This window comes from Glycine max, chromosome 1 (genome assembly GCF_000004515.6).
Source record: "Glycine max cultivar Williams 82 chromosome 1, Glycine_max_v4.0, whole genome shotgun sequence".
NCBI lineage: Eukaryota > Viridiplantae > Streptophyta > Magnoliopsida > Fabales > Fabaceae > Glycine > Glycine max.
The window spans coordinates 54,583,109-54,610,961 of record NC_016088.4 but is presented as its reverse complement, the minus strand read 5'-3'; the positions used below and the strand labels follow the sequence as shown (position 1 = coordinate 54,610,961).

General features: G+C 33.1%; 3 protein-coding genes and 2 pseudogenes across 5 annotated transcripts; 2 read left to right on the top strand and 3 right to left on the bottom strand.

The window, feature by feature from the left end:
• The first annotated feature begins 58 nt into the window (after positions 1-58).
• LOC100793483 (phosphatase YqaB-like) lies at positions 59-3,188 on the top strand. 2 transcript variants are annotated; one of them, XM_041016878.1, is made up of 6 exons: positions 59-167; positions 415-1,149; positions 1,832-1,949; positions 2,107-2,258; positions 2,355-2,616; positions 2,698-3,172. In XM_041016878.1, exons 3-6 carry the CDS (start codon positions 1,938-1,940, stop codon positions 2,881-2,883), a joined length of 612 nt encoding a protein of 203 aa, XP_040872812.1. In that variant the 5' UTR covers positions 59-167; positions 415-1,149; positions 1,832-1,937; the 3' UTR covers positions 2,884-3,172. The 2 variants fall into 2 exon arrangements, with proteins under 2 accessions (XP_040872812.1, NP_001240977.1); NM_001254048.2 differs by lacking the exon at positions 415-1,149 and having other exon boundaries at positions 89-167; positions 2,698-3,188.
• Positions 3,189-3,993: 805 nt separating this feature from the next.
• On the bottom strand, positions 3,994-6,801 carry LOC100782348 (pentatricopeptide repeat-containing protein At1g32415, mitochondrial-like; annotated as a pseudogene).
• A 9,977-nt stretch (positions 6,802-16,778) lies between these two features.
• LOC100781262 (phosphoacetylglucosamine mutase-like) lies at positions 16,779-20,719 on the bottom strand (annotated as a pseudogene).
• Positions 20,720-21,179: 460 nt separating this feature from the next.
• LOC100780185 (uncharacterized) lies at positions 21,180-21,776 on the top strand. Its single transcript, XM_003516596.5, has one exon. The coding sequence runs from the start codon at positions 21,301-21,303 to the stop codon at positions 21,613-21,615; it is 315 nt and encodes a 104-aa protein (XP_003516644.1). The 5' UTR covers positions 21,180-21,300; the 3' UTR covers positions 21,616-21,776.
• Positions 21,777-23,157: 1,381 nt separating this feature from the next.
• On the bottom strand, positions 23,158-25,872 carry LOC100500037 (uncharacterized). 2 transcript variants are annotated; one of them, NM_001399588.1, is made up of 5 exons: positions 25,740-25,872; positions 24,187-24,321; positions 24,041-24,080; positions 23,845-23,926; positions 23,158-23,677 (listed from the first exon to the last, which is right to left on the bottom strand). In NM_001399588.1, exons 2-5 carry the CDS (start codon positions 24,283-24,285, stop codon positions 23,485-23,487), a joined length of 414 nt encoding a protein of 137 aa, NP_001386517.1. In that variant the 5' UTR covers positions 24,286-24,321; positions 25,740-25,872; the 3' UTR covers positions 23,158-23,484. The 2 variants fall into 2 exon arrangements, with proteins under 2 accessions (NP_001386517.1, XP_006572825.1); XM_006572762.4 differs by lacking the exon at positions 25,740-25,872 and adding an exon at positions 25,560-25,619 and having other exon boundaries at positions 23,177-23,677.
• Between the last annotated feature and the right edge of the window lie 1,981 nt (positions 25,873-27,853).

Below are 27,853 nucleotides of genomic sequence, written 5' to 3'. Positions count from 1 at the left end.
TTCTTTTTTTTTTTTTTTATGCTTTTTGGCATATTCCATTAGATTAGCATAACATGCTCAAGTGACTCTCGCTCTCTTTCTCTGTTTCACGCTCATCTTTCTCTGTTTCACGCTCATCTTTCAGTTTCACTAACAATGACAGTTTCTTCTGAGAATGGCGTCTCAAGGTAACTAAGTATTCATTATTTTTTCATTGCTATACCCAGAGGAATTTTTCAAATTTTCAAGGACATGGTGTTGTGTGTTTCCTTTACACGTCTGTGTGGAATGATTGCTAAAAGTTCCCCATTTTCTATGTCCTTGTGTGTCAATTGCATGTGTTTCAGAAACCTCGCTTGATATTTGTTTGTTGAATCACTCATCATTCTGTCATGAGTAATTGTGATTCATAGTTATACTTCTCATTTTCTTCAGGTTTGTTCTGTCGTGATAGCATTTCACATGACACATGGATCAATCCTTTCTTACGAATATAAATATTTGGTGAATGGATGGATTTGCGATTCACTTTTTTCTAGCTGAGATCAAGAAGGATTTTGCACCCAAAATTATATATCCTGTTTGAGTTGCATTTTCTTGTCTTGGAAATTAAAACAAAAGCCCTTATTTGCGATTGTTCATAATTTTGAACCTCGGGAAAAACCTTAAATAAAAAATCAAGAAAAGAAGCATGAATCTTGGATTTGTCATATACATATACTGTAGGTGGAAAGGGCCAATTACTATTAGCTAAGCTTCTGCTATAATATTAAGTTGTGTTAAGGTACTTCACTGCCCCAATTCCCTGCATGGTAGGTGCAAAAAGTCCATCGATGTTTGGATCTGACAAACTCTATTGGAAACATTAGAAGGGTAATCCCAGAGCAAGTTTGCCGGGTTGCACCCCTAATATCTGAATCCATTTTGTGACCCCTTGGTCTGCAATGAATTGGCCTCTTGAGCTATTCAAAGGAGAAGGTGGGTGTGTGGATGTTGGATACCCATCTCAGGTGAAGAGGTCATAGGTCATTACATTGACAAAAGTCCAAGTTGGTTGCTATGTCCTGTTCTGGGAGGTTTTGCAATGGGGTGATCTGGTCAGAGCCAGCCACGGCAGCAGTCATAACAGTAGTGGTGGTTTGCCAGAATACCAATAGCCATATTTGATGCGTATGATATTGTATCTAAGTTTTGTTCTCAAAGAAATATCCAAGAGGCAATAATCAGTTATTGGGTTATGTATTGCATTGGTTTACATGCCTTTACTATTACAGCTATGTGAATTAACTCTCAATGCCCAAACTAGGGAATAATGCATGTGTGTGATATGTCAAATTATTTGTTATAATTCTCACATTACTGGCTTTTGTTTAACTGGCCAGCCCCTCTGCGGCTGATCAGTTAAACAAGAAGCCAGTAAAGACATACTTATAGATGAGATATGATTTGCATTGTTAGACATAAAAACTGTTATGTCCTTCACGTCCATCCAACAGTTTATGATTTTGAAACAGTTAGCTTATGGCAAGGTATGAAATCCTCTACAATTACATCTTAGTTCAGAACTCGATCCTTGTTATCTTCATTCTTCTAAATAGAAGTTAAATTTCAGGATAAGGGAAGGTACTTCAGTGTATCATCTATGTTTTAAATAAAAAGGACTCTTGCGGGGACACGTTACTTAGACATATAAACCATTTATGTGCCTTACGCTATGGCTTATGCTTTTGGTATAGTTGGCTACTGGGTTCTTGACATGCTTCGTGATAGAAATTTTAGTTTATAGGCATATCCTACTTTATCATTCACAGTCAACTTGTACTTGTCACTCATTACTTTCTTGTTGTGTCAGCGGCCAGAGTTCTCTCACCGGTCTTGCTCCACTTGAAGCTGTGCTCTTTGATATAGATGGAACACTTTGTGATTCTGATCCGCTCCACTATTATGCCTTCCGTGAAATGCTTCTAGAGGTAGTGTGTCTTTTCTTAGTCGAAAAGTTTTAACACAACATATTGAAAAATAAATATATTTTTTTGTTGCAATATTCCTTTTATAGTATTTATAAATCACCATAACTAGGAACATAATCAGTAGCTATTAAAAAACTAAAGTTTCTGTGGTTGTCAGATTGGTTTTAATGGAGGTGTTCCTATATCAGAGGAATTCTTTATTGACACTGTTGCTGGCAAACACAATGATGATATAGCCTTGGTTCTCTTTCCTGGTGATCTGGAACGAGGTTTAAAGTTTGTGGATGATAAGGAAGCCATGTTCCGGAGGTAAACAATGCTTACTTTCTTGCACTTTCTCTCTCTCGACCCTTCCCCCATGTAGTCCATTTGAAGCTTCAGCCATTTCCCTGATGGATTGTCCAGATTGGCCGCAGAGCAACTGAAGCCTTTGAATGGTCTTGATAAAGTGAGGAAATGGATTGAAAATCATGGGCTGAAGAGAGCTGCAGTTACCAATGCTCCAAGAGCAAATGCAGAACTCATGATCTCAATACTTGGTCTCTCAGATTTCTTCGACGCTGTTATTATTGGTGGTGAATGTGAACATGCCAAGCCTCATCCAGACCCCTACCTGAAAGGTCTCGAAGCTCTGAAGGCATCAAAGGACCACACATTTGTATTTGAGGTCTGCATTTTTGTAATGCCTTCTTGAAGAATAATTTGTTCTGTATCTGCTTTTGACACAACATTTCTTCTTTGGTTATAGGATTCTGTTTCAGGGATCAAAGCTGGAGTTGCAGCTGGGATGCCTGTTATTGGTTTAGCTACTCGAAACCCAGAAAATTTATTGATGGAAGCAAAACCTGCCTTTCTGATTAAGGATTATGAGGATCCAAAATTGTGGGCAGCTTTGGAAGAACTTGACAAGGCTACCAGTGCTCGTTCAGTTTGAATTACTAGTGCAACTGACAGAATTTTCTGATAAAAACAAATAGCGGGATTCACGTTAAATTCAGAGGTTCGCCTGCATAATTTTGTTGTAGGTGGCCACATTATACTACTAGTGCATAATTAGTGTTGCTTTGCAACCGAGAGCAGACAGTTATATTCTATTTATGTTTTGTAATAATGTCATTATCAGTATGAACTCGCGGGTTAAGCCAAGCAGATTGCTGAGCCCAAGTGATATTGTTTACACTTGACAGAATCAAAATATAAAATCTATCACAAATAATTTACAATATATATTGTTTAAAAGTCATTACTCATTACATAAGAGCTGGGCTATAATTTAGTTTTATCACACAACTGTCCAATAACTTTTTTCCCATTTTAGTATTTTAATTTACCAAATTGTTCTGGAAAGAATCTAACATGCTTATAAAAAATTAAAAAAAAACAAATCTAATCATGTCTTTAGAAAAAAGTAAAATATAAAACTTCACATTGACAACATGGTTAAAAAAATTTAATGAAAAGTTCAAATTAGAAGAAGGCACACCCTCTCGGAAGATTAGGAAAGACTGTCAAGTCTAGCGAAGATTTATAGTGGAAATTATATATCACCGCCTATCAACTAGGAAAATTTGAAAATTGAACCCAAATGACAAATTTTCTTTGGACAAATTATCTATTAAGTGCATGAATTAAAAAGAAATATCTGACAATTTTAGGAATTTGTTTAGAATTTCTATAGTTTCAACTTTCAAGAAACACTGTGACAACTCTTAAAACCTTTAGAGAGAAAAAAAAGACATTTTACCCAATTGTCTTATTTAAATGTAAGTACTCAAATTTGTTACATGAGAGGGCGTTTTAAAATTAGAGGATTCGTTATACTATTTAGCACTACAAAAAGTATGAAAGGACATTCTTATTTGGATTTTTTTTTCTTTTGGATGTATTGTTACATGGATTTTAATTTCATAAAAATATTTTATTTTATATTTCTACAAAAGACATTTACTTTAATTTTTTACCACCATTAAATGAGTAGATTAATTGGCATGTAGTTATTCCAATTTATGTTAAATTTTTTACTACTTAAAAATCCAGATTGGCAGCAGAGCAACTGAAGCCTTTGAAAGGCCTTGATAAAGTGAGGAAATGGGTTGAAAATCGTGGTCTGAAGAGAGCTGCAGTCACCAATGCTCCAAGAGAAAATGCAGAACTCATGATCTCAAAACTTGGTCTATCAAATTTCTTTGAAGCTGTTATTATTGGTGGTGAATGTGACCATGCCAAGCCTCATCCAGACCCCTACCTGAAAGGTCTCGAAGCTCTGAAGGCATCAAAGGACCACACATTTGTATTTGAGGTCTGCATTTTTGTAATGCCTTCTTGAAGAATAATTTGTTCTGTATCTGCTTTTGACACACTTTTGGTTTCTGTCATAGGATTCTGTTTCAGGGATCCTATTATCCTCTACGAGGATAAAACTACAAATATTTTACTTTCCCCGAACTCTATAACAGTGGATGCCAGGTGAACTATGTTGTACTTTTCATTTCCAAATAGTCGCAAATAACAATTATAACATCTCTTAAACACGCAGATGTAATTTGTTGTCTGAGAAGAAAATATGAACTGCCCCCCTCACCAATATCCAACTACATCCGGGTGCCTTCCTCACACCTTTCATCCTCATTTCTTTTCTTAAACTAGTATCCTCAATATGCCTATCATTTGCGGCATATATGTTACAAAGGACCACATGGCCTGGTGCATTTAAAGGTTCCAACTCAAACAGTCGTTTGGCCGCACGCCTAGCAACATCTGCATTTGTTTTACTAAACCCACATACTCCAATCAATGCTCCCCAAATGGCATGATTTGGTTCAACTGGTAGCCTCAAGACAAACTCCTCTGCTTCCTTCACCTTTCCTGCTCAGCCCAGAAGACTGATAATACTAACATAATGCTCCAAACCAGGTTGAATAGCATAAGCATTAACCATGGCAAGAAATAACTCCCAGCCTTTATCAACAAGACCCGCATGAGCACATGCTGTCAGGACACCAAGGAATGTTAGGCCATCTGGGTAAATTCCAAATTCAAGCATAGTTTCATACACTTTTAAAGCTTTGTTGGCCATCCCATGATCTGAAAGGCCCATGATCATGGTGTTCCAAGAAATTTTGTCCCGGTAAGTCATAAACTTCGTACCCCATTGTACAGAGGTTCTTCGCTATGCGAAGGTATGGGGGAGGGATGTTGTCATGTTAGAGAATATCCTATATGCATCATCTATCTCCCCGCATTTTGCATACATTGCAATTAGAGAGTTTTCAAGAATCAAATCATATACATACACTGTCTTCAACTGCATACCATGTAATTGTCGCCCCTGATCAAGATAAGCAACTGAACCCATGGCTCCAAATAGAACAGCATATGTAGAACTCATAGGAGAAACACCATGAGCCATCATCTCAGCAAACAAGCAGAAGGCTTCAGCAATGAGCTCATTCTGCACATACCCATAAATCATCTCAGTCCACGTAATGGAATCCCTATCAGGCATGTCATTAAACAAATTCCAAGCCTTTAGTACTTGGCCAGCACTAAGATAGCCAGCAATCATGCAGGTGGACGCAACCTTGTTCCGAACAGGTACCATGTCAAACAACTCTTGAGCTCTTTCCAGCTGACCGGCCTGAACATAACCATTTATCATGGAATTAAAACACTGATCATCACAATCTTTCACATTACCTTCAAACACATTGTGTGCAGAGTCCATAAGACCAAATCCAGAGTACATCCTAACAAGACCTCTTCGCAACCTACCATCATAATCATCAATCCCCCAGTTGTTAACAATCAGCTGAGCATGTAACTGCTTGCCAATGCAAGAAAAACCCAAACCACCACAAGCATAAACAAGAGAAACAAAGGTCTCATCATTGGGCTTTGCATCAGAAACTCTCAACATCTCAAGAAAAAGCAACAATGCCTCTTCATAAAAGCCATTCCAAGCAAAGCCACCAATCATAGCAGTCCAAGAAACAACATTTTTCTCCGGCATAGCCCGGAACAAACAATAAGCCCCCTCTAAATTTCCCTCACGGCAATAACCAGATATCATGCTAGTCCAAGTAACCACATTCCTAAACTCCATCTTCTCAAACAATTCTCTTGCCTCATCCATTCTCCCTCTCTCAACATACCCCGCGATCATAGCATTCCATGAAACCACATTCTTATAAGGAGTCTCCTCAAAAACCATCATCGCTTCCTCTAAACGCCACCACCATCGCGTTCCATGAAACGACATTTCTCTCAGGCATTTCATCAAACATCTTCTTCGCATCTTCGATCCTCGATCCTCGATCCTCCCGGCATCTGAGAACCCACCAAGCATTACGGTCCAAGACACGACGTTCCTCTTCGGCATGGTGTCGAAGAAGCGGGAAGCCTCGTCAAGCATGCCGGAGCGGAGGTACGCGGACAACATGGCGTTGTAAGAGACGAGGTTTCTGTAGGGCATTATGTCGAAGAGTGTGCGAGCTTCGGCCACGAAACCGTGGCGGGAGAAGTTGGAGAGTAGCGAGGTCCAGCGAACGACGTGCGAGTGGAGGTCACCTCCGGAGGAATTTTGGAGGAGGTTTCGCGCGTCGTCGTGCCACCCATTGGATAGGTAATGTAGAAGCAGAGACTCGTCGTGCCACCCATTGCGAAATGAAGACTTCAAAATCCGCGAGAAGATTGACGAATGGTGACGAAGCATTGCGCAGAAAAAACACGCACTTTCCCATTCTATTCCACTTTATTTTTTCACAACCAGTAAGGCTGTCCTTATAACCCTAACTGTTTGTTCTAAAAAACTAAAGGGAACTCCTTGGTATCCATCATTTTTTTTTTACACCCAGCAGTTTTTTTAAAATATTGAAAATGTTTTTATGGGTATTTTCAGTTATAAATAACATATTAGTTTTCTATTTTTGCAGTGCCTTTTTATTTTTATTTTTTTGAAAAATCGTATTCTCTTAATGTAACTTTTTCGTTAACGTCCTTTTGTGAATGTTTATTGTCGTCGGTGGTATATGTGTGTGTTGTTCACGGGTATACGAAAGTTCAGTGATTTTTCATCGTCGTAGAAGAAGAGGTGCGTATTAAAAAATTCAAAAACATACGGGGAATCTGTACCAGGATGTATGTGTGACTCATTCAGATCATATACTAAGAAGAAAAAATCAATTTTATTTTTTCAGTATTGTTGATCAATTAAGATAGTGTAAATGTAATTTTCCCATTCAGACTATCTTAACTTATATATATATACATTCTTTACATTTTTCTATCTTGTATCAAATTTATGATTTCGATTGGTGCAAACCCAATAGTCTTAATTTACAATTTAAGATGAGAAGGACTTTTTCATTGGTAACAAAACAAATATAAAGTTACCCGTTAAGCGGAGAAAATATTATTTCAATTAAAGATAAAGTATGTCCTTAATGAATGAATTTGGATGGATTTTGGACAAATGGGATAAGAAGGTCAGCTAATTTTCATAATTAAATAAGGTTATTGTATAGGACTATATTTCGTTGTGAAAAATTCTACTTACTAAACTAAATATTGGATGGGTAGAGCCAAAGAGTGTCAACTGTACAAGTTAACAATAACATTAATTAAATTAATAAAAAATGAAAAGAAAGAAAGGCTCCCGCGTATAGGGAGGACTGCCCGTTTCTAAAATAAATCATAGAAACGATGGAACCCACCCATTTTTTATATATGTCCTATTTTATTTACTATTACTTACTATGTTTTTTTATATCTAGTATCAATACAATTTATTATTTTGAGGTTGAATATTTAGAAAAATATATATATAAAAAATCATGGTTGGGGAGGTTATAGTAGTAAGAGCCATTAGAATTTTTTTTATACATTGAAAGAATTCATTTTTGTTATTAATAGACTAGGAAGAAGAAAAGAATAACTGAAAAATCAAATAGTTATTCATCAAAGTCTCAATTATTCAATGACCAAAATTAAACGAGGATATATAGCTCGGAAATGGAGGACAAAAATTCGTTTATTTACATCAAGTTTTCGAGGAGCTCATTCAAGACTTACTCGAACGATTACTCAATAGAAAATTAAAGCTTTGGTTTCGGCTCATCGGGATAAAGATAGGAAAAAAAGAGATTTTCGTGGTTTATGGATTAGTCAAATAAATGCAGTAATTCGCGGGAATCTTAAAGTATATTATATTTATAGTAATTTAGTATATAGTCTATACACGAGGCAATTGCTTCTTAATCCTAAAATAGTTGCACAAATAGCTATATTAAAACAAAGTTGTCTTTTTATGATTGCCAATGATATCATAAAAACCAAAAATCCCCTTAGACTTTACTCCGGGGAGGTATAGAATATAAATTTGTTTATTGTGGTAGCTTTATCATATGAATTTTTATCATATGATAAAGCTATCAAAATAAACAACCACGCTGAATAAAAAAAATATTCTTTGTTACTATTATCTTTTTTCTTACAACATAAAAACCCAAATTGAATTGTTGTAATTTTCAAACAAAACATCAACCAATATTTCATTCAAATCTCAATTCAAAATTGGATTTCGAATTCTTAATTTCTGTATATTTTTTTCTTAAAGTAGTAGTTCTAGCGGTTGACTCGTTTTTTTCAAATTGTTTTTCATTATTAAGAAAAGGTAACGAAGATAAAATACGAGTTTATTCCCATTCCTCAAAAGCAGTTTTTATGGGATCTCTATCTACCAAAATTTTCACTTCTAGTTCTGGTGAACGAATAATCATTGAGTCCTCCTCTTTTCAGACAACACATACAAAGAGACTTGTCAACATAAAACAAAATTTGTGAACTTATTAGAGATGTTTCTATTGAGTTTTGTTCTCTTTTCTCTCACATCTATCTATTTTATATTTTCTTTAATTTAATCTATTTTCTTTAGTTATTCACTAGAACAATTATGATCTCGAAGTCGTCAATTTGAGGCAAGTGTTCGAATCTATTATTACATAACAGTGGGGCGCTCAACGGACCTTTTTAATCTTCTAAGACCTTTTTTGCGAACTTTGAATGAAAGTTAAATAATTTATTGTGCAGCCTAATCTAATGTATTCATATTTTATTCAGAAGTTCCTAGATGGAACTAATTTTACCTTTTTTATAGAGAAAAAGTATTATTATGTACTTAATCTAACAATTTGAAAGGGATATAATTAATTTTTGTGATTGATCGTTCCTATAGAAAAGAGTTTTTGATTTGATTGATGGGGACAACAAACAAAAATTTATAACTATAGATATCTATCTATCTATATAGATAGAATTATAGATAGATAGATATAATTTAATAAGAAAATATAAGAAAGATAAATAAACAGGGTGTTCTTATTCAAAACGTCGTGTGATCTTCAACCAATTCTGGGCTTCAATATAGTTACCAGGGGTTAGGGCTATAGCTTGTTTCCAATATTCAGCAACTTGATTAAACCAAGACTTCGCAACTTCCGTGTCTCCTTGTCGAATGGCCTGTTCTCCTCGGTCGGAATAGGTGAGTCAATTCCTTTCTTTAGAACCGTACTTGAGAATTTCCTGACTCATACGGCTCAGCAGTCAATTCTTTTTTTGTTCTATTATCTTGAAGTTAACTAAAAGAAAAAAAGAAGTTATTTACATAAGTTTTAAACTTGAATTTAGACTAATAAAGAATTTCTTTTTAAGTTTTATCTTTTCTCCTACCTTTAGAAAAGGGAATAAAGCATCCGCATTAACACCCTCATTAGAATTTTCTGAAAAGTAACTATCTCTATTTTATATATCATATACTTTATAATATATCCATTTCTATAGAATCTTGGAAAAAGTCTTTTCTTTCTTATTTATAAAATAAAGAGAAAAGACTTTCTATCTTTGGGATTTGATACTACACGGCTGCTCAAAATATCGGGGGATCTACTTTATTACATAAGTGGATTCTTGACTTTTCTATCATAAGATAAGTAAGCAGTTTTTATTGTATCGGTTCAAAACCGCGTTAATGGATCCTTACGATGCTTCCTTTATCAATTAGATCTTTTATCCATAGAAAAGGGGGTATCTAGACATATTGATTTCTTCATATTTTGACTTCTATGAAGTTTCATTCTTTGCTACAGCTGATAAAAATCGTTGTTTTGGACAATATATGTATATGTAGAAAGCCTTTATTTCTAATATTTATTATATTAGTATTTGTGGATTTGCTTGTTCTTTTCTGTTTTCTTTCTATAGTGGAGATAGTCGCACGTAATGACAGATCACGACCATATTAAAAGCTTGGGGTAAGAATGGGTCTCGCTCGAGCGCCCAAAAATAATATTCCAAAGCTTTAATATGTTCTTCGTTACTTGTGTGGATAAGGCCTATGTTATAAAGTATACAACTTCGATCATAGGGATCAATTTTCAGTCGCATAGCCTCATAATAATTTTGGAAAGCTTCTGCATAATTTCCTTCAGATTGAGTTGACATCCGTTACAGTCGTCATTCGGTTCAAAGAATCTCCGCTCCAGAACCATAAGTGAGATTTTCATTTCATTTGGCTCCTCCCTTATGTGTGTAATGATAAAAATACATAGAATCAAAAAAGATTGCAGTATTCTCATCATTAACTGAACAGGGCTAGTGTTTTTACAAAAAAAGATATATTATAGCAACTGAACTATTGTGAACCATAAAAGAACAAAAATCTTATTTAGTTGTAAAGCAATAAAAATATACAGATAAATGAAGAGGTGAAAGAAAGAGAGAAAAAAATATCAATGATATAGAATTCTAATATGTAAAGGTCTATGGGTTATCTCATAAAAGGTAGTGTAATAAAGCATCAATCTAAATCAATTCATATCTATTTATATATGAATTAATTTATAACGTAAACAAATTAAGAGCTCTAAATCAATAAAAACTGAGAATATTGATTCACGAAAAAACAAATCAATATTCAAAAAAAAATATTATTAATTTTTAGATATGAGAAAGGCTCCATTGTCGAATTCAGACCCAACCATTAATCGAGAAGTGATGGGAACGACGAAATACCTGCAAATACTTAAGATTTTATTAAAAACAAATCTTAATGATTCATTAGGCGGGATGGCGGAAAAAACCAAAAAACAATCTTTTTTTTAGGAGTTGTGCCCTACATTACATCTGAATTTATTGATAATAAAAGAGTAAATATTCGCCCGCGATAATTTTGATTTTATTGAATTTTTTTATTTTTGCCAATTCTATTTATTCTTTCAAATAATAAAAATATTCTAATAACTAATAATAAAAAGGAAAATAAAGATTCATTAGAATATTATAAAATAACAAATAATAGAACAAAACAAGATTCTTTAGTTATATATGTATAACAAAAATGGTTTATTTATAAGAATACATATTCCATTCTATATCAAAACAAAATATAAAAATTTTGAATAGATTCTATGAAATCTCAAAAAACCCGGCTATTCAATTATTCATTAAACATATGAATATCATTATTTTATTGATTAGATTAAATAGATTATATATATAGATGGATAGATATCTAGTTGAATTGTTTGATTCGGGAGGAGCCGTATGAGGTGGAATTGAGAAACAATCATCAATTATAACCCCCAAAGAACCAGTAAACAACATAGAGGAAGAATGAAAGGAATATGCTATTGAGGGAATCATATTTGCTTCGGAAGATATGTTCTTCAAGCACTTGAGCCAGCTTGGATAACATCTAGACAAATAGAAGTGGTGAGCAATGTCACGAAATGTTCGCCTAGGTGGACAAATATGGGTACGCATATTTCCAGACAAGCCACCGGTTGCCTACCGAAACACGTATGGGGTTTAGGGGAAAGGTTATCCCGAATAATTGGGTAGCTATGGTTAAACCTGGGAATTCTCGAAACAACAAGGTCTACTCGACATGACTTAGGAGTTAATGAAATCTTTCATTTCACATGAATCTTTCCCAAATAATAAACTAATATTATCAATTAATCCCCAAGGTTCGTTATTATTAAACAATGGTATTTGATTTTTCAAATACATCATTATTGTATACTCTTTTATATGTATGGTGCAACCCAATTTTTGTTTTTTTTTTTTCAATTTTTAATCTCCTATCCCTTTTTTTAATTTTGGAAGTTTAACTCCTATCTATAGCCCATTCCCATTTTTAATCTCCTATCCCTAGACAAATGAAAGTTTAACTCCTAAGGAAGCGCTTTATGAAGCCTCCCGGAATTTGATTGATTGATTTATTCCCTTTTTACACGCAGAAGAAGAGAACTTTCATTTAGAAAACAATCAACACAAAGTTACTTTGCCCCTTTTTACTTTTCATGATATATTGGTTAAGGAAAAAGAAAAAAGAAATAGCATTGAAATCCATTTTTATTGACCAATTAGAATTGCCTCCCAGGATGTATAATTGTCTCAAAAGATCCAATATTCATATATTATTAGAACTTTTGAATAGCAGTCAAAAAGACCTTTTGAAAATTGAACATTTTCGCGTAGAAGATGTCATATATATATTGGACTTTTTAGAAACAGAAAAAGCATTTTGCATAAATTTTTAATCCATTGGCATAGGATTTTCTCAGATTTTTTTTTCTAAACTTATAATAGGGATGAAAATATGTAATTTAGATCTTTAAAAAAAATTCATATGTTTGGAATAGACCTAAAATGGAATAGATGTATCTAGGGATTAATTATTTCAAAAAGAATTCTCCCTAGATACACAATACACATGGCATTCTATTTTATTTTATTTCAAAATTGAATCAATTTTATAAGTTTAAAAAAGACCTAAAGTTGGGGATTTCTCAATAGGTAATATTGCTCCAATACCTAACCAAAGGGCAACTACAGTACCCATCAGTCTAATGATGAAACTAAAACAAAATATTTAACTAAAAAATATGATCCTTTCATGAAAGGACGCTTTCGTGGACAAATAGAAAATGTTTTTTCAACCTGAATCCAAATATGAAAAAAATGACAAAAAAATACCATTTTAATAAATAAAATTCATGGTATCCTTATTTCTAATAATACTTATAAAAAAATAATAGTAATTATCCAGAATTAGAGAAAAAAAAAGAAATATATTTGATAGAAAATCTTTAGTAACTGCATTTTTTTTTCAATCTAATTAGTAAATTTTCAAAAAAATTAGTATCAAGCTTGAGTTTTGAAGCACTTTCTTTATTTCCAGATCATGAACAAGTAAAAATTAATTATGAAGAAGAAAAAAAACAAATAATAAAAATATTATTTGATGCAATTAGAATTGATTTGAACGAAAAAACAATAGTAAATGGCTTTGTTGTTTGAAAAAACCCTCCACTTCCTTTGATATTTCTTCACGAAAAGCAAACATGAGATAATAAATTCAGTCTTTCATTAAGATTTCGAATAGCTATCCTGAATTCAATTTGATTACGTTTCGCCTCTTTCTTGGAGAAAGACAATCAAAAAATTCCCAATCATGATCCTTACGGATCGGATCATCCATATAATATACAAAAAGGAATTCCAGATATTTGATACCTTTCTCTTTGAATGAGATCTCAATTCCAGCAATGGTTTCATTAGATATCTTACAACTAGAATCTCAATTCCTCCACCACCGCGAACCCAGTTAGATTCAGGCATGATATACATTTTAGTTATTGGGAGAACCCGAGTACTCTCTTTCGGATCCAGGAAATAGCTCTCAAAGATCTTTTTTCCTTTTGGAAGATACAGGAGTGGAACAATCAACCTATTGATATTGGAAGACTCAGATGATTCTTCCAATGTATCATTTTTGGGTCCAATGGAATTCATAGGTATAGTAAGAAGCCTTGTCAAATAGGGACTTTTTCTTTTGACCATTTTTCGATTGTTAATACGATACATAAGGACCGTTACTACAAAGAGTACTACATACTTGATCGTGAAATATTGATTGCTTGTTGAACTCTGTGAATTACGTGAAAGTAGGATACTCCAAATTCGGGAGTCCAAGAGTTTTATAAAACTCTCTTGATGGAAAAAAAATATCAATGAAAAATCCCGCTGAATTGAATTGGGTCCATGAATCTAAGAAATAGCGAGAATTCTTGATTTCTCTCAATATCTCTCTCAATTCAAAAATCCAGGATTTGAATTGACGTCCTTTCATCGAATCCTCCTAATTGCATTGATTTATCCAAAAGATTTCACTTCAATTAGAATTTGGTTATTCACTATGTACGAGGATTCCCGCTAAGCATCCATGGCTGAATGGTTAAAGTGCCCAACTCATAATTGGTGAATTCGTAGGTTCAATTCCTACTAGATGCACGCCAATGGGGCCCTCCCTCCAATAAGTCTATCGGATTTTTGTTCAAGAATGAAATCTTATTGGAACTGTCCAGTTCACCCTTTGGAACCATATCACATCCCGGATATGATGAAATAGGATGAATTGAGACGGTATTTTGTAAGTACATAATTATCTTGAATAAATTCACTATTTCTTTATTTTTCGATCGCCTGGAAAAAACAAGATGTTTCTTTTATTCTTTCTTCAACAATTTCTGATCTCTAGTAGACCTTTCAGTAGGATTCGAACTCAGATGAAGTTCTGACCATCTGTCAGAGAAAAAAGAACGAGTAGCTCTGTATCAATGGAATCTCATCATCCATACATAACAAATTAGTGTGGTATATTCAAATCATTACATATGAACAGTAAAAACTAGTATCTTAATGCATGAAGTCGTCAGTTTTCTATTATTTTCTTTGACGTAGTTGGGTCATCCTGGACTTGAACCAAAGACCTCGCCTTGTGTGATTCTTGTTGAAGCATATACTCCTCGGGGAGGGTGCAAGGCGGACGATTTCAAAACAGATTACCCATTCATTTGATAGAGAAGATCACCAAGATTTCGTGATTTGCTGCCGAACTTATTCCAATTCAATAAGAGATCTCAATATTATGCCTTGAAGAGGACTCGAACCTCCACGCTCTTTAGCACGAGATTTTGAATCTTGCGTGTCTACTATTTCACCACCAAGGCATCTTGAAAGCGAATCGTATTCCATGAATATGATATTTATCTAGTGTGATGTATGGAATATATGACAAAGGTAGACTGTTAGAGTCTTTTTATTGATTGGTCATGTCATATGGGCTCAAGTCGGACATCCAATTGGTTCGATTTGAATTATTCAAAGGATATATTATCTATCTATATTTATATAGATAGATATTCTATAAAAAAAAAGGACTAATTAAACCTATTTCTCGATTCAATAGAAGCCCAAAGAGGTGAATTTAATAGGGTCCTAAATAATGAGATATATGTAAAAAACAGGTCCGATTATGCCTATTCCTAATCCTAAATAGAATGGAACAACGTCGGGATCTATATGTAAACATAGTATCTATTTAGATACGCTCGAATGACCCCTTCTTATAATGAGAATGTATATAACCTCATTTTAGTCGGGTCCTATATGGAATGAACTTATAATCATGGAATTGACTCAATCATCAGATTTTCGATTATAAGTTCATAACCCTAGCCCATTCCCATTTTGGGCGGAGCAGATCTACTAATTCTTTGATTCCAGTTAGTAAGGTAAGAGTTGAACTAAGAAATAGATTCTAGAAGCTAAAAAAGGGTATCCTTAGCAATTTCAATAATAGGGTTCATTGATATTCCCGGTATAGTAGATGCTATCACACATACAATCATACTTAATTCGATGGAATTGTTTGATCTTAAAGGGGACCTTCGATAATTTCGCACGCGAGGAGTTATTTCTTGGTTTCGTCCAGTCATTAATAACTTGATTATTTTTAAATAATAGTAGATAGAAACAACAGTCGTAAGGAGTCCTATTGAAACTAAGAAATATTAGCCTTTGTCATCCACACCTCGTATGTTTTGAATTTTTTTTAGAATTTTTTTATACACTTAATTTATTTACAAAATTTGATAATTAAACAAATTTGATATTTAACTTAATGCTGTATTTAGATGTCTATTATAGTAATTAATAGTTAAACAAATTTGATATTTAATTGAATGATGTATTTGGATGTTTATTACAGTGATTGAAAATTAAACAAATATGATATTTAATTGAATGATATATTTAGATGTTTATTGCAACAATTGATCATTAAATAAATTTGATATTTTTTGTTACATATGTAAATTTTTATTAAACATATGATTTTTATTTACAATTTATATATGTAAACAAATTAATTATTAGATAAAAATTTATTATTATAAAATTTATTATATAAATTTACATGTACATTAAATATACATTAAAAAAATTAATGTTATATATGACGATGTTAATTAATTTATAACATAATTGATCTATTAACTTAATTGGTCAGAACGTTGTACTAATAACGGAAAGCCAAATACATAAAAAAAAATTCTTATAATTTTCTTTTATTTAATACTTTAATATTGCTTTGTTATTATTTTGGTTAAATCTAAGATAAATGCACAAAATATTTATAAATAAATAAAATAAGAATGTGATTGAAAATATTTAATGATATTTTATCATTCATTTTAACACTTATTAATATATTTCGGTCCATTTAAAAAATATACTTCACTAATCCAAGGGTATGGTATACCCAAATAGTCGTGAGTGTGAGTGTTTCATTTATGGGTCATGCTCAAATCAGTGACTTATTTTCAACGACTTAAATGTCGAAAATTATACCTTTGCTAGTTAGCACTCTTAAGTTGGGAAGGACCATAAACACATCAGAGCAAGATTTTCAAATACTCTCGCATAAGCTTAGTAAAATGCACGAGAAAATTTATTGGAAAATCACGATGGCTAGCTAAGTTTCAAAGCCAAGCACATTCTGTTCTAATGTCAAATGGAAATTAAAAAGGCACAGAAGGAGGAGCTGTTGTGATGTCAGGAGCTATTGAACCCAAAGAATTGATCCACAAGCTTAGCCACACAGTTGGCAAGTGTCTCAGCTGCTTCCTGTGTGGATGCCTCAGCATACACACGAACAACATCTTCAGTGCCAGATGGTCGCACAAAGCATCGACCTTGGGGGTACTTAGCTGTAAATGCAGAAGAGAAAAAAGTATCAAGCTGCAATATTAGTAAACTGAAATTCTGCACTTTAATCTTTCACACTAAAAGGCATTCATGGATGGATGAAACTGACAAATATCTCGCACTCAGTGCAATTTTGCCAAGCCACTTGGACTTGATAACAGTAATAGTATAATCCCATAAACAGCAAGACACCAACTTTTCAGGAATATAACATTCAATTTTTGTATTATTTAGGCCTCCTTGCCTCCCTCACTCTGCCCATTCTTGGTGGTTTCACAAATAAAAGCAAGCAAGCAATGATAAAACCAAAAAATAATGTTGTCTTTGAACAAAACAATGCAATATATACACATTACAAAAATAAGCCTCCAACAAATCTTGCAAAATTGGTGTCGAGAAATGTCATTAGCCTCCCTCTCCCTCCGGCCTCCTTCAATCAGTGGGGAGAAGTGCAACTGGCCTCAATGTCAGAAGGAGTGGTGCCATACTATGTTACTACATTTTTCTTTTCATTAATCTTAGACACTTATTGCATCAATGTGAAAAGAAGGAAGAGAAAAAAAGATACCAGTTTCTTCATTTATGGCTTCTTGTAGACCCGGGGGGCTCACAACCACAGTTTCTGCATTTGTCGTAACAACAGCTGTTCTGTCAGCAACTTTGACCTGACAGTTGAGAAAAGCCAAACCAAGCATTAATTTCTAAATTTCCATGAATTAATTAGTAAAAACAAATAAATTGAGCCAAACCAAGCATTAATTTCTAAATTTCCATGAATTAATTAGTAAAAACAAATAAATTGACACTAGAATGATAATCACATATATTACATTGGCACATGCATGCTAAGGGAGGGAAGATTAAAATATTTAAATTGAATAGTAACTTCATAACAAGGGTGAAATGTGAAATTTTGGGTTAAAACAAACATTCAAGCTAGCAGAGTTTAAACAGTTAATTAACATAATTGAAATTATGATTCACATTTCAGGTATAGTAGGACCACACTATATTTTCTTATATATAAGCTTCTGACAGCAGTGCAAAAAATTCTAGTTACAGAAAAGATAAAAGATGATAATGATTGACCTTGAGCTGCTTGCTGGGTAAATCATGATAAAGTTCATTCCATTTATTTATTGACCATCCCATATGCTGTAATATGACTTCCACCAAGAGCAATCCACTCAAAGCATCTCCAACAGCTTGATTGATCAACTTACTGACAGCCAATAATCTCAGAGCAGCTTTTTCCCCTTCTGAACCTGAAACTAACAATCACACATTTCTGTTTAGTTGAATCTTGTAAGTGAAGTGAAAATAGTCAGAAACCTTAGAACAAACCTTTGGATCCTAAAGAAATCTCATTAGTTCTAGCCTCCAACGACTCTATGAAAGATTCTGAAAATAAGACAGTTCCATGGCCATTTGCCTCAAAGTAGATACCAATATCAAATTCGGTGGCTTTTTCATGCAGATATTTCACTCCAGTTGGAGTAAAATTGACTTCAAGTCTCAACAGTTTAAGGTAATTAGTAGATGCCCCATTTGCATAAGCAGTCTGTACGACACCAAGATTGACTTGGTGGCAATTTTTCATGTCTTCTTTCTCATTAAGAAAGCTTAGTTGCTCCCTAATAAATAAGGCAAACAGGGATAGTATCTTGTCCCCATCAACAAGGTCAATCCTACCACTGCTTTCAGGTGGCACAGTAAAATAAACAAGCCGATCAGCATCTCCATCCAAACTAACACACCTACAAACTAGAACTAGCTCCATTAGTAAAGACCATAATAAAGAACATCAATATAACAACACTAAAAGAATACATATACTAAAATGGTAGGGCTAACTTATCCAGCTTTCAATAAGACCTCCTACTTCCCCAAACTTGCACATATCACAGACACCTTCCCCCCTACCAATTAAAAATGGAAACAAAAAAATACTTACAAGCCAGAAGCCTAGTCCTTTTAAGTCGAATGTTTTTGTTTATTATTATTTTTAAGTGAAATTATTTCAAGGATTATGTTAACAACTATCAATTCATGGTTACAAATTTGTAAGTTTCAATGAACAACAAGCCTTCCATTTCTACAATTGTGGTTGGAATTACTTGCGGTAAGGTAACCATGCAGAATTGCAGACTGATTAAATTGTTAGAAAGAAAATCTCGACTTATTTATTGGAATATTACTGGGATGCAGATATACACTTCGTAATTTCATATTAGTATAGAAATGTCAAGCAGCATGCCTGCATGAACTTCACTTCTAACACAAGATTATCAGCAGACTAACCTTATCCCAGTGTCTTTAGAACCAAAGCTGTTTGGAAGAACCTTCTCCATCAAACTTACATTTTTCAGCAGGGATCAAATCCACTAAGCACCTGATCCAATCACACAATGACCCTAAAAGGATGTGCTCAGTGATGATTTAAAAATCAACAGAAGAAAGGAACAACATGAAGCAATGTTCATCTACCACAAGAATATCAGGATTGGACTAACCTGAATGAGCTTGAAAGTTGTTCAAAGTAATCCTGCTCTGAAGCTTTCATACCCTTATTTCTAGCACGAACCATCCAATGCAATTGTGGAGTTGTCAAGATTCCCATATCCGTCGCAACAGCTCCAACAATTGAAGTGACCCCCTTCATTTTCATCCAATTATATGTAATTAAAATCCACTCAATAAAATAAAAGATGGTAGAATTTCCCAATCATTTATGATTCTCAAGGTTTTAAATTGTGGTTGTAGTTTCATCGAGTTTATTGACATTGCAGGGAATAGCAGAAAAATGCAGCTCGTGCAACCACAATTGCGGTCGCAAATACTCCAAATACCTTGACATTGTTGCTGAAATCACAGTAGCGGACCATTTTCTAAAATTATGATGACTCTTATACCCTCAAGGTTATAAAAAAGGGTCTGCAACAGTGATTTCAGCCACAACGTCACGATTTTTGGGGTGTCTGGTTGTCTGCAACCCAACTGTGACCACATTGGCCGCATTTGTCCACGCAATGTCAAGGAACGCCAAGAAACTGTGACTGTAATTTAAAACCTTGCTCATGCCTGTTTAGCTGCTTGAAGCAAAGCATCTCCACTTGGTCTCGTGTCTCTCCCAAAAGCACTTCGACTTGCCAGTCCCCATCCACCAAGATCCCTTCTTTCTCCACGAATTCATTTATCAACTGTACATAACCACATTCGCCAAACACGGTTTCAACAAAAAGGCTAGTGTGGGAAGAAATTATTGGTGCTAAGCTAACTAACCAGGAGGAGGTGTTGGGGAGAAGGGGCGTTGGCGAGGGCGTCGGCGAAGGGTTCCCAATGCCGAGAGAGCATGCCGCCGCTTGAGTCAGCGATTTTGACTCTGTTATCGGAGACTTTGTTGTGTGAGGCGGTGATCATGAGGCCGATGACGGAGCGGGTCTTGAGCGATCTAAGGGCTGCAAGGATTCCCACTCTGTACACCGTCGATTGGAGAAGTGATGCATCGGCCCTGAAGCCCGCAGTGCCGTACGATAGCTTCACTCCTTTGGGGGGCGAGAAGCGAGAAGCTGAGCTGAGAAGCAGACACTGTTGTTCTTCGTTCATGCCGGAACACACACAGATCTTCTGAATGTCTCTTTCTCTCTACTTTATGTCCAGAGTAACAACTTACTGAAAGATAAATAAATTAAAAAAAAAAAACAAATACCCTTTTTTTTTTTCTAAAACATAGAAAACTTTAAATTTATTTTTTGAATAAGTGAAAGTGTGATAGATTAATTAGTCTGTGAATAATTTAATAATAAATTAACGTTAAATTTTATAATTTAATATTAATTTGATTCTAAAAATTATAATTTATTATCAAATTAATTTTTAAATATTATAATTTAATGATAAAATCATCTCTTAAATTTAATTTTTTACCCATTTATTAAATTTGAATTTTAAATGTTTAGAGCAAAATGGGTATTAAAATATATATATATATATATATATATATATATATATATATATATATATATATATATATATATATATATATATATATATATATATATTTGTGTTCTAATGTAATACCTAAAAAAAAAAATAGGTAAGCAGTTACTAAAAAAACAAAAGGTTACCGCAAGGGCAATGAGGTCATTTGAGTGAGGCATTAGGATGTGTTTGCATTACATAATGAAATGTTCAAAATCCCTAGGAAGGCACAACCTTAGCCAACAACAAAGCAAAGCGAAGCATGGGTTTACTGTGGTGGCGAAAGGGGAATAAACCCCAACCCCAACTCCAAGCTAAGTCATCGTCAATTCCGAAGTCGAACGGCACAGACGCAACGAAACCCCTCACCGAGGCCCCAGGGATGAACGGCGCCGTGGAGGTTCCCCGTCCCCCGAACACCACCGTCTCGATTTTTGAGTTCGGCTCTGTCACCGCCTCCAACGACCAGGTCACGCTCGCCGGCTATTGCCCCGTCTCCGAAGACCTCGAGCCCTGCCGCTGGGAGATTCTCCCCGCCGTTCAGTCTAACGCCCCCCAGTTTCGCGTAGTCTTTTGATACCCAACTTTTTATCTCATCGCCGCTTATGGAATGTACTTTTTGCTATAAAACATTCGAGTTTAAGGGAAATTCGCATTTTTCTTATTGTTAATGTTATGTATCTCTTTTCTTTTCGCCTGTTCAGTTTCTTACTCCCAATATAAGATATGTCACTGTTATGTTGCGTTATGTTCCATTAATTAGTAGTAACTACTCCTCAGGTTGATGAATTATTATAAATCCTTCCTTCTCATTTGGGTTAGACATTTTTTTACCACAGTCCCAATGGAGTTAGGATCCCAAAATACCTATCACTTGGGTCCAAACTACTTTGGAAAACACACACACAGAATAATAATACTATGTATGTATCGGTTTATTTGGGAATGCTGTGTTAAGTTGCACCGTTTTCCCAGTTCTGGCATAAGGATTTATGATACTACTAATAGTAAAACAACTGATTCTACTTTTAAGGGAGAACAAATTGGATGGGTTAGTTGGAAAGAAAAGATTTATCGTGCCAAATGCTTTTGGTCCCAAAACTCTAACTTTCCAGTTCATTCTCTAATTTTTGGTTTAGTAACCTACTGCTTCAGTATTTGTTGAAAAGTCAAGCTGTGGAGGTAAAAATAAAATAGAATAGAAGCTCTTGACATTCATTTGATGCAATAGTGGATGTGTACATTTAGGGCCATCCTTCCAGTTAGAGTATAGTTTCTCTGTTTGTCGTTTACTCCGAATGCTTGAAATCAATAAAATTAATAAAATATGAAATACAAATAGAAAATGTTTATTTTTTCAAACCAATGATGTCCTTAGATTTTAGGATCGTCTAAAAGAACTTTATAATTTACGGAACTTATTTATAAGTTACAAAGTTTGGTTAAGTTTATGAAGTAATAGCATGGTTGGTTAAGTTCCTTTAAAAAAAAAACATGATTTGTTAAATTTGGCACACAAATTTTTGGTCAAAATGGAAGCAAAGCAAGAAGAATGGATGTGCCTCCGCTTGCAGATTGTATGGGCGTGACCTTTGTTCGTGTTCGGGGTTAGTTGTTTCTTTCTGTCCATTTGTTTAAGTTCCACTATAAAAAAATGAATTAAAATAACTTATTAAACTTGGCTTATTGAATAAATCTTTGACAATATATACTATTCTCTGGTGATGAGCTTTTAAATACTACTAATTAAATTGTTTATTTCGATACCTGTTCTTCTGTAATTCATGCTGTAAAGTAACAAACCATTTACCAATGATTTCTTGAGAATGACGGACTTTAATAACGTAACAAGCAAACATGAATACAAATATCATTAAGATTGTAATATGTAATCACAAACACGATTGCAATATCAAATCCGATTCCAAGCAAAGCAAAACTTAACATTCAGAAATGATTTTGAAAAATATCTCAAAATTAATTTGGCAAAGCAAAATTTATTTTTTGGAGTATAGGTGTACGTTAGTCAAATTTCATGAGTTTTTATTTATCTGGAAAAAAAAAAACTTGGATTTGAATTTTTTTCCAAGATTTGAAAAATCCTAGTTTCGTCGTGGTATACAGAAGAACTCCACCAATGGTATCAAATAGCTTAATGAAAATCAAACTTACAATCACAATAAGAAGGCGCAACAAAGCTGCCTCATTCCTGAACAGACACAAGATCGTCTATTACATACAATTCCCGTATACTTGGCTGAAACCTCCTCTACAATTGGTACATCAATGATTCGTTGTTAAACGCTATTACTTGAGGTAGCCAGTATTCTAAACGGGAAAAGAAATATGCTGTGGTAAAGCTCACAAAAGCAAGAAAAATCAATAGCACATGAAAGGAATAAATCCATTTTTACACTGACGAAGCAAGCCCGGCTAAAGTCTAATCTCATAGGATACTGTAATCATCATCACCACTCATCCAAAGGTAACATATTATGGCCATTCCAAACACAAAGTAGGAAGAGAGTTCCATTGCAAAGGCTCCCCAACCGATAACCCCAGCATGCTTTAATATGCTTGGAATGGCAATACCTCCCACAGTTGAGGCTCCAGTCAAGAACTTAGTAAAATTCACCCAGCTGCTCCATCATTTACAAGACCACAAAACAAAATGTTGAAAGATTAATCCCCCCCGTCTTGAGTTTCTTTTCAAATAAAATTCAAATCTAACTTGAATGAATATCAAACTAATTTAACAAGTTGAATGATCTTACTTTTTAATTTAGACTCAAGCATAACAATTTACCTATTATCAGATTCAGAAAATATAGAATCATCAGACCCCGCAAAGAACAGCAAAGGCATTGGCAGAAGCACATACGTTAACACTGCAAGAGAAAACAATAAAGGGATGCTCTTGTCACCAAAATCTCATCAATGAAAAGAATAAAAACATGATACACTGGAAATTGGATTCAAATTTCAGTGGTGCTCTAACTCACCACTCAGCATCGGCCACCAGTTATTATACAAGGCACATGCCTGACACAACACAGATGACAGATGTAAATAAACAGTGGTATTATTACCAATAAGTTGTCATCTATTTATGCACTTATAAATCAAGAACAGAAAATGCAATACAGACCAAAATTTGCAAGACAATTCCTCCAGACACCAAAATTGCCAAGGAGGCAAGCTTCCCTGTGTTCAAACAGGCACGAAGATACCCTGGTAAGTCTGCCATCTTCAAATCACCACCACATGTTATAGGGAGTAATAACTGAAGCAAAAAATTTCGTTGGCACCAAGTTATAAGGGCGTTAGAATAGAATAAAATACCAAATTAAGAAGCAACTCTAATAAATACATGATAAATGAGATGGAGTCAAATAACAGTGACAATATATATTCAATCAGTTATCGATTCATATTTCAACATTCAAAATCACATTGTAATACTATGTAACGTGATTTTAGGTAAATATTTACATGATTGAGTTGAAACAACTTTTATTAACTCTTGTGTTGACAGAATTTAACCGCTAGCTTGCTTATAATATAAAATAAGCAGACATAATCACTTCACTTCAAAATCAATTTTAACCATAATCAATGTTGTAAACTTAATTCTGTATACATTCATCCAAACACACTCAAAATTTGTCTTTATAATATCAGAATCAACTCATATATTGATTATACAGAGCACACATGATTGAGTTGAACCAACTTTTATTAACTCGTGTTGACAGAATTTAACTGCTAGCTTGCTTATAATATAAAATAAGCAGACATAATCACTTCACTTCAAAATCAATTTTAACCATAATCAATGTTGTAAACTTAATTCTGTATACATTCATCCAAACACACTCAAAAGTTTGTCTTTATAATATCAGAATCAACTCATATATTGACTATACAGAGTACACAGCTTAAGATCAAGAACAAGCAAGTCAAACACCATGTTAGACATCAACATCAACCAAGTAAACTAATAATGTCAAAAAGAAAGACCTAAAGCCATATTTTGTTCCGAGCCAACACCAGTAAAAGCAATCCCAATTTGTGTAAGAAACACATTTATTCAACCATAATTTGGCACACAAGAATCCCCCCTATTTAACAATCCAATGGCATTTCAACATATTTTTACAAGCCAGACCATATCAGAGAAATTTAAAGACCTAACGTGAAATGATCAAATGACCTAAAAGGCTCAAACCAAAGCATACACGAGATTGCGTAAGCTTGCAGTTACCAGCATAATAGTGTTTTACAAAATCACATCCATAGTCAATACAAAACCAGCTCTAAAACACTCTCCCCAGTTTGATTAATTGGATAATAGAACCCAATAAATAGATTTCTCACACATTTCGTACTATATTAGACTATAGCCAGCTAACAGCTACAAAACCAGCAGCAACGCTCCCCTTATACTATAAATAAATTACGAAATTTAATCGATGAAGCAAATTAATTAGATAACGATAAATTCTACGAGAGATGCATAACCCAGAACTAGAAGCTCATCCAAGCAGATAGATGATAGCGTGAGGATAAACAGAAAACAAAATAGAGTTAGAAAAATATGCTAATTTCACTAATATTATTTATATACACGATGAGAAGAAGAAATTCGGATAAAGCGACAGAAACAAAAAAGGAGTTTCAGAAGAAAAAATTCGTACGTACCTCTATCTATGGTTTTGATTTCTGCCCCAATAACGTTTTATTTCGATTTTAGATTTTGTATTTTGTAACCACCAGAGGTCACACCATCGGCGCGGATCTGCCACTCAACAGAACTATCAGATACAAAGGACCTAATTATCAAATTGTTCTCCAAATTATTTAAAAAACAAATGACTTATTTGGTTCTTCACTTCTTCATGTATTTTATTAAGTTTAATTTTTATCTTTTAAAAAATTTAATTTGATATTTTATCTTTTTTTAAATACAGTTTAATATTTTATTTTTTGAAAATTTTAGTTTGGTTATTTATTTTAATTATTTTTGTTTAATTTAATTTTTCAATTCATTTAATATATTGACTTTTTAATCTATTTAAAATTAACTTCGCTAATCATTTAAAAATAATTTTTTGTTAATTTTTTATGTTATTCATTTTGTTTTAATTCATTTTTAAGTTTTTAAAAATTAATTAATTTAGTTTCCAAATTTTTAAAAGATTCAATTTAATCTTGAAATTTCTAAAAATGAATCAATTTATCATCTAAATTATTTTATTGAATGATTCAATTTAGTCTATAAGTTGTTAAAAAATTAAGAATCAAAATATTTTTTTAAAGATTTTGATGACCAAATTAATTTAATTTTAAGAATTGAAGACAAAATAAACTATTTTGCGGTCCAATCATAGCATGATCTTTCCTCCTTCCCTTTTCTCCATATTTTTTAATCTGATAATAATACTTTATGTATTTTAATTTTAAGGGTTTGTTAACTTTTTTTAAGAAAATGATTTTGAATAGGTAAAAAAATATTTAAAAATTGAATTGGTTGACAAATTTAATTGTTAAGCACATTTGGTAGAAAGTTTAGCATTTTAAACATATTGATGCGCCTGATTTTCTCATTGTGTATGTAGAAAAGACTTTGGAGAGATAAAATTTACTTCGGTGATCTCTATATCTTAAAGATTTCTCATGACTTTTGTTCGTGAGAATACTTTATTTCCAACAAAAATATTGTTAAAAAATTATACAAATTTTTTAAATATTTTATATAATTATTAATCATTTTAATTTTTTTTATTTCATTTTTAGTTAAAACTTTAAAGATAATACTTTTCACCACCAATAAGGTGGGTAAATTGACATGGGGTGGTTCCAACTTAACTAGAAGGCTCGAGTTTTGAGGTTTGAGTATACAGTTATGTTGAGTATTTGCAAGAAGAGTTTTATTATTCATAATGATCATACTCGACTTAAATAATATTGTCTCAAGTGAAGGATGCATGTGATTTAAACAAAAAAAAAAAAAACAAAGATGATATTTTCCAAAAAGATTGAACTAGAACCCTTGGTAACTAAATAAAAACTAATAAATTCTTTGAGAGTATTTTCAACATATTAATTGATTTAAAAAATAAATTTAATGGTGATGCATTAATTGTATAAAATAATTTATAATGTCATCCAATCATAAATCATTGTTGATGTGACTTTTAAGATAATTTTATTAAAGTCAATAAACTAATCATAAATGATAATTTTTTATCGGATATCCTCATTTTTTTTCTCTAAAAAATACAACTTCTTTAAAAAAAGATAAAATATGTTGTAGAATAATAAATCAAGAGGATAGATAAAATTATACTGGTGTAATCTTGACAACTATACTAAAATATGAATCATTTAATTACTTTTTTTATTATTGTTCAATTTTGACAAAATTTAACACAAATGATCTTAATAATATATAGATATAATTCAACTCAACAATTGAAACAATAAAAAACACATTCTATATCAAGTTGTAATAATGATGTAATAGCTGTCAAAGTTAAATCAATATAATTTGACCCCTCCCCATAAATCAAATCAAGGGATATTAAAAAATGAACCAACCTCCAAATTGATTAAAAAATCACAAATATTAAAAATATAAAAAAACTACATATTTTATAGTTTATTTTAATTTTTGGATCTTATTATAAAAAAAATCAACAAATCACATATTATAACTATATTGATTTTATTTAATGGATGTCCACCATTATGTAGCTAGTATTGTTTTCAATTTTGTATGATTCTAATATGAGATTTATAATGATGCTAAATAA

Bases quoted from the DNA above. Each gene is read 5' to 3' on its own strand.
- LOC100500037 (NM_001399588.1), bottom strand. From the start codon at position 24,285: ATGGCAGACTTACCAGGGTATCTTCGTGCCTGTTTGAACACAGGGAAG. The intron at 24,081-24,186 runs GTCTGTATTGCA...GTGTTGTGTCAG, and splicing joins GAATTGTCTTGCAAATTTTG to GCATGTGCCTTGTATAATAA. The intron at 23,678-23,844 runs GTAAATTGTTAT...ATGATGGAGCAG, and splicing joins TTTTCTGAATCTGATAATAG to CTGGGTGAATTTTACTAAGT.
- LOC100780185 (XM_003516596.5), top strand. From the start codon at position 21,301: ATGGGTTTACTGTGGTGGCGAAAGGGGAATAAACCCCAACCCCAACTC.
- LOC100793483 (NM_001254048.2), top strand. From the start codon at position 136: ATGACAGTTTCTTCTGAGAATGGCGTCTCAAG. The intron at 168-1,831 runs GTAACTAAGTAT...TTGTTGTGTCAG, and splicing joins TCTGAGAATGGCGTCTCAAG to CGGCCAGAGTTCTCTCACCG. The intron at 2,617-2,697 runs GTCTGCATTTTT...CTTTGGTTATAG, and splicing joins ACCACACATTTGTATTTGAG to GATTCTGTTTCAGGGATCAA.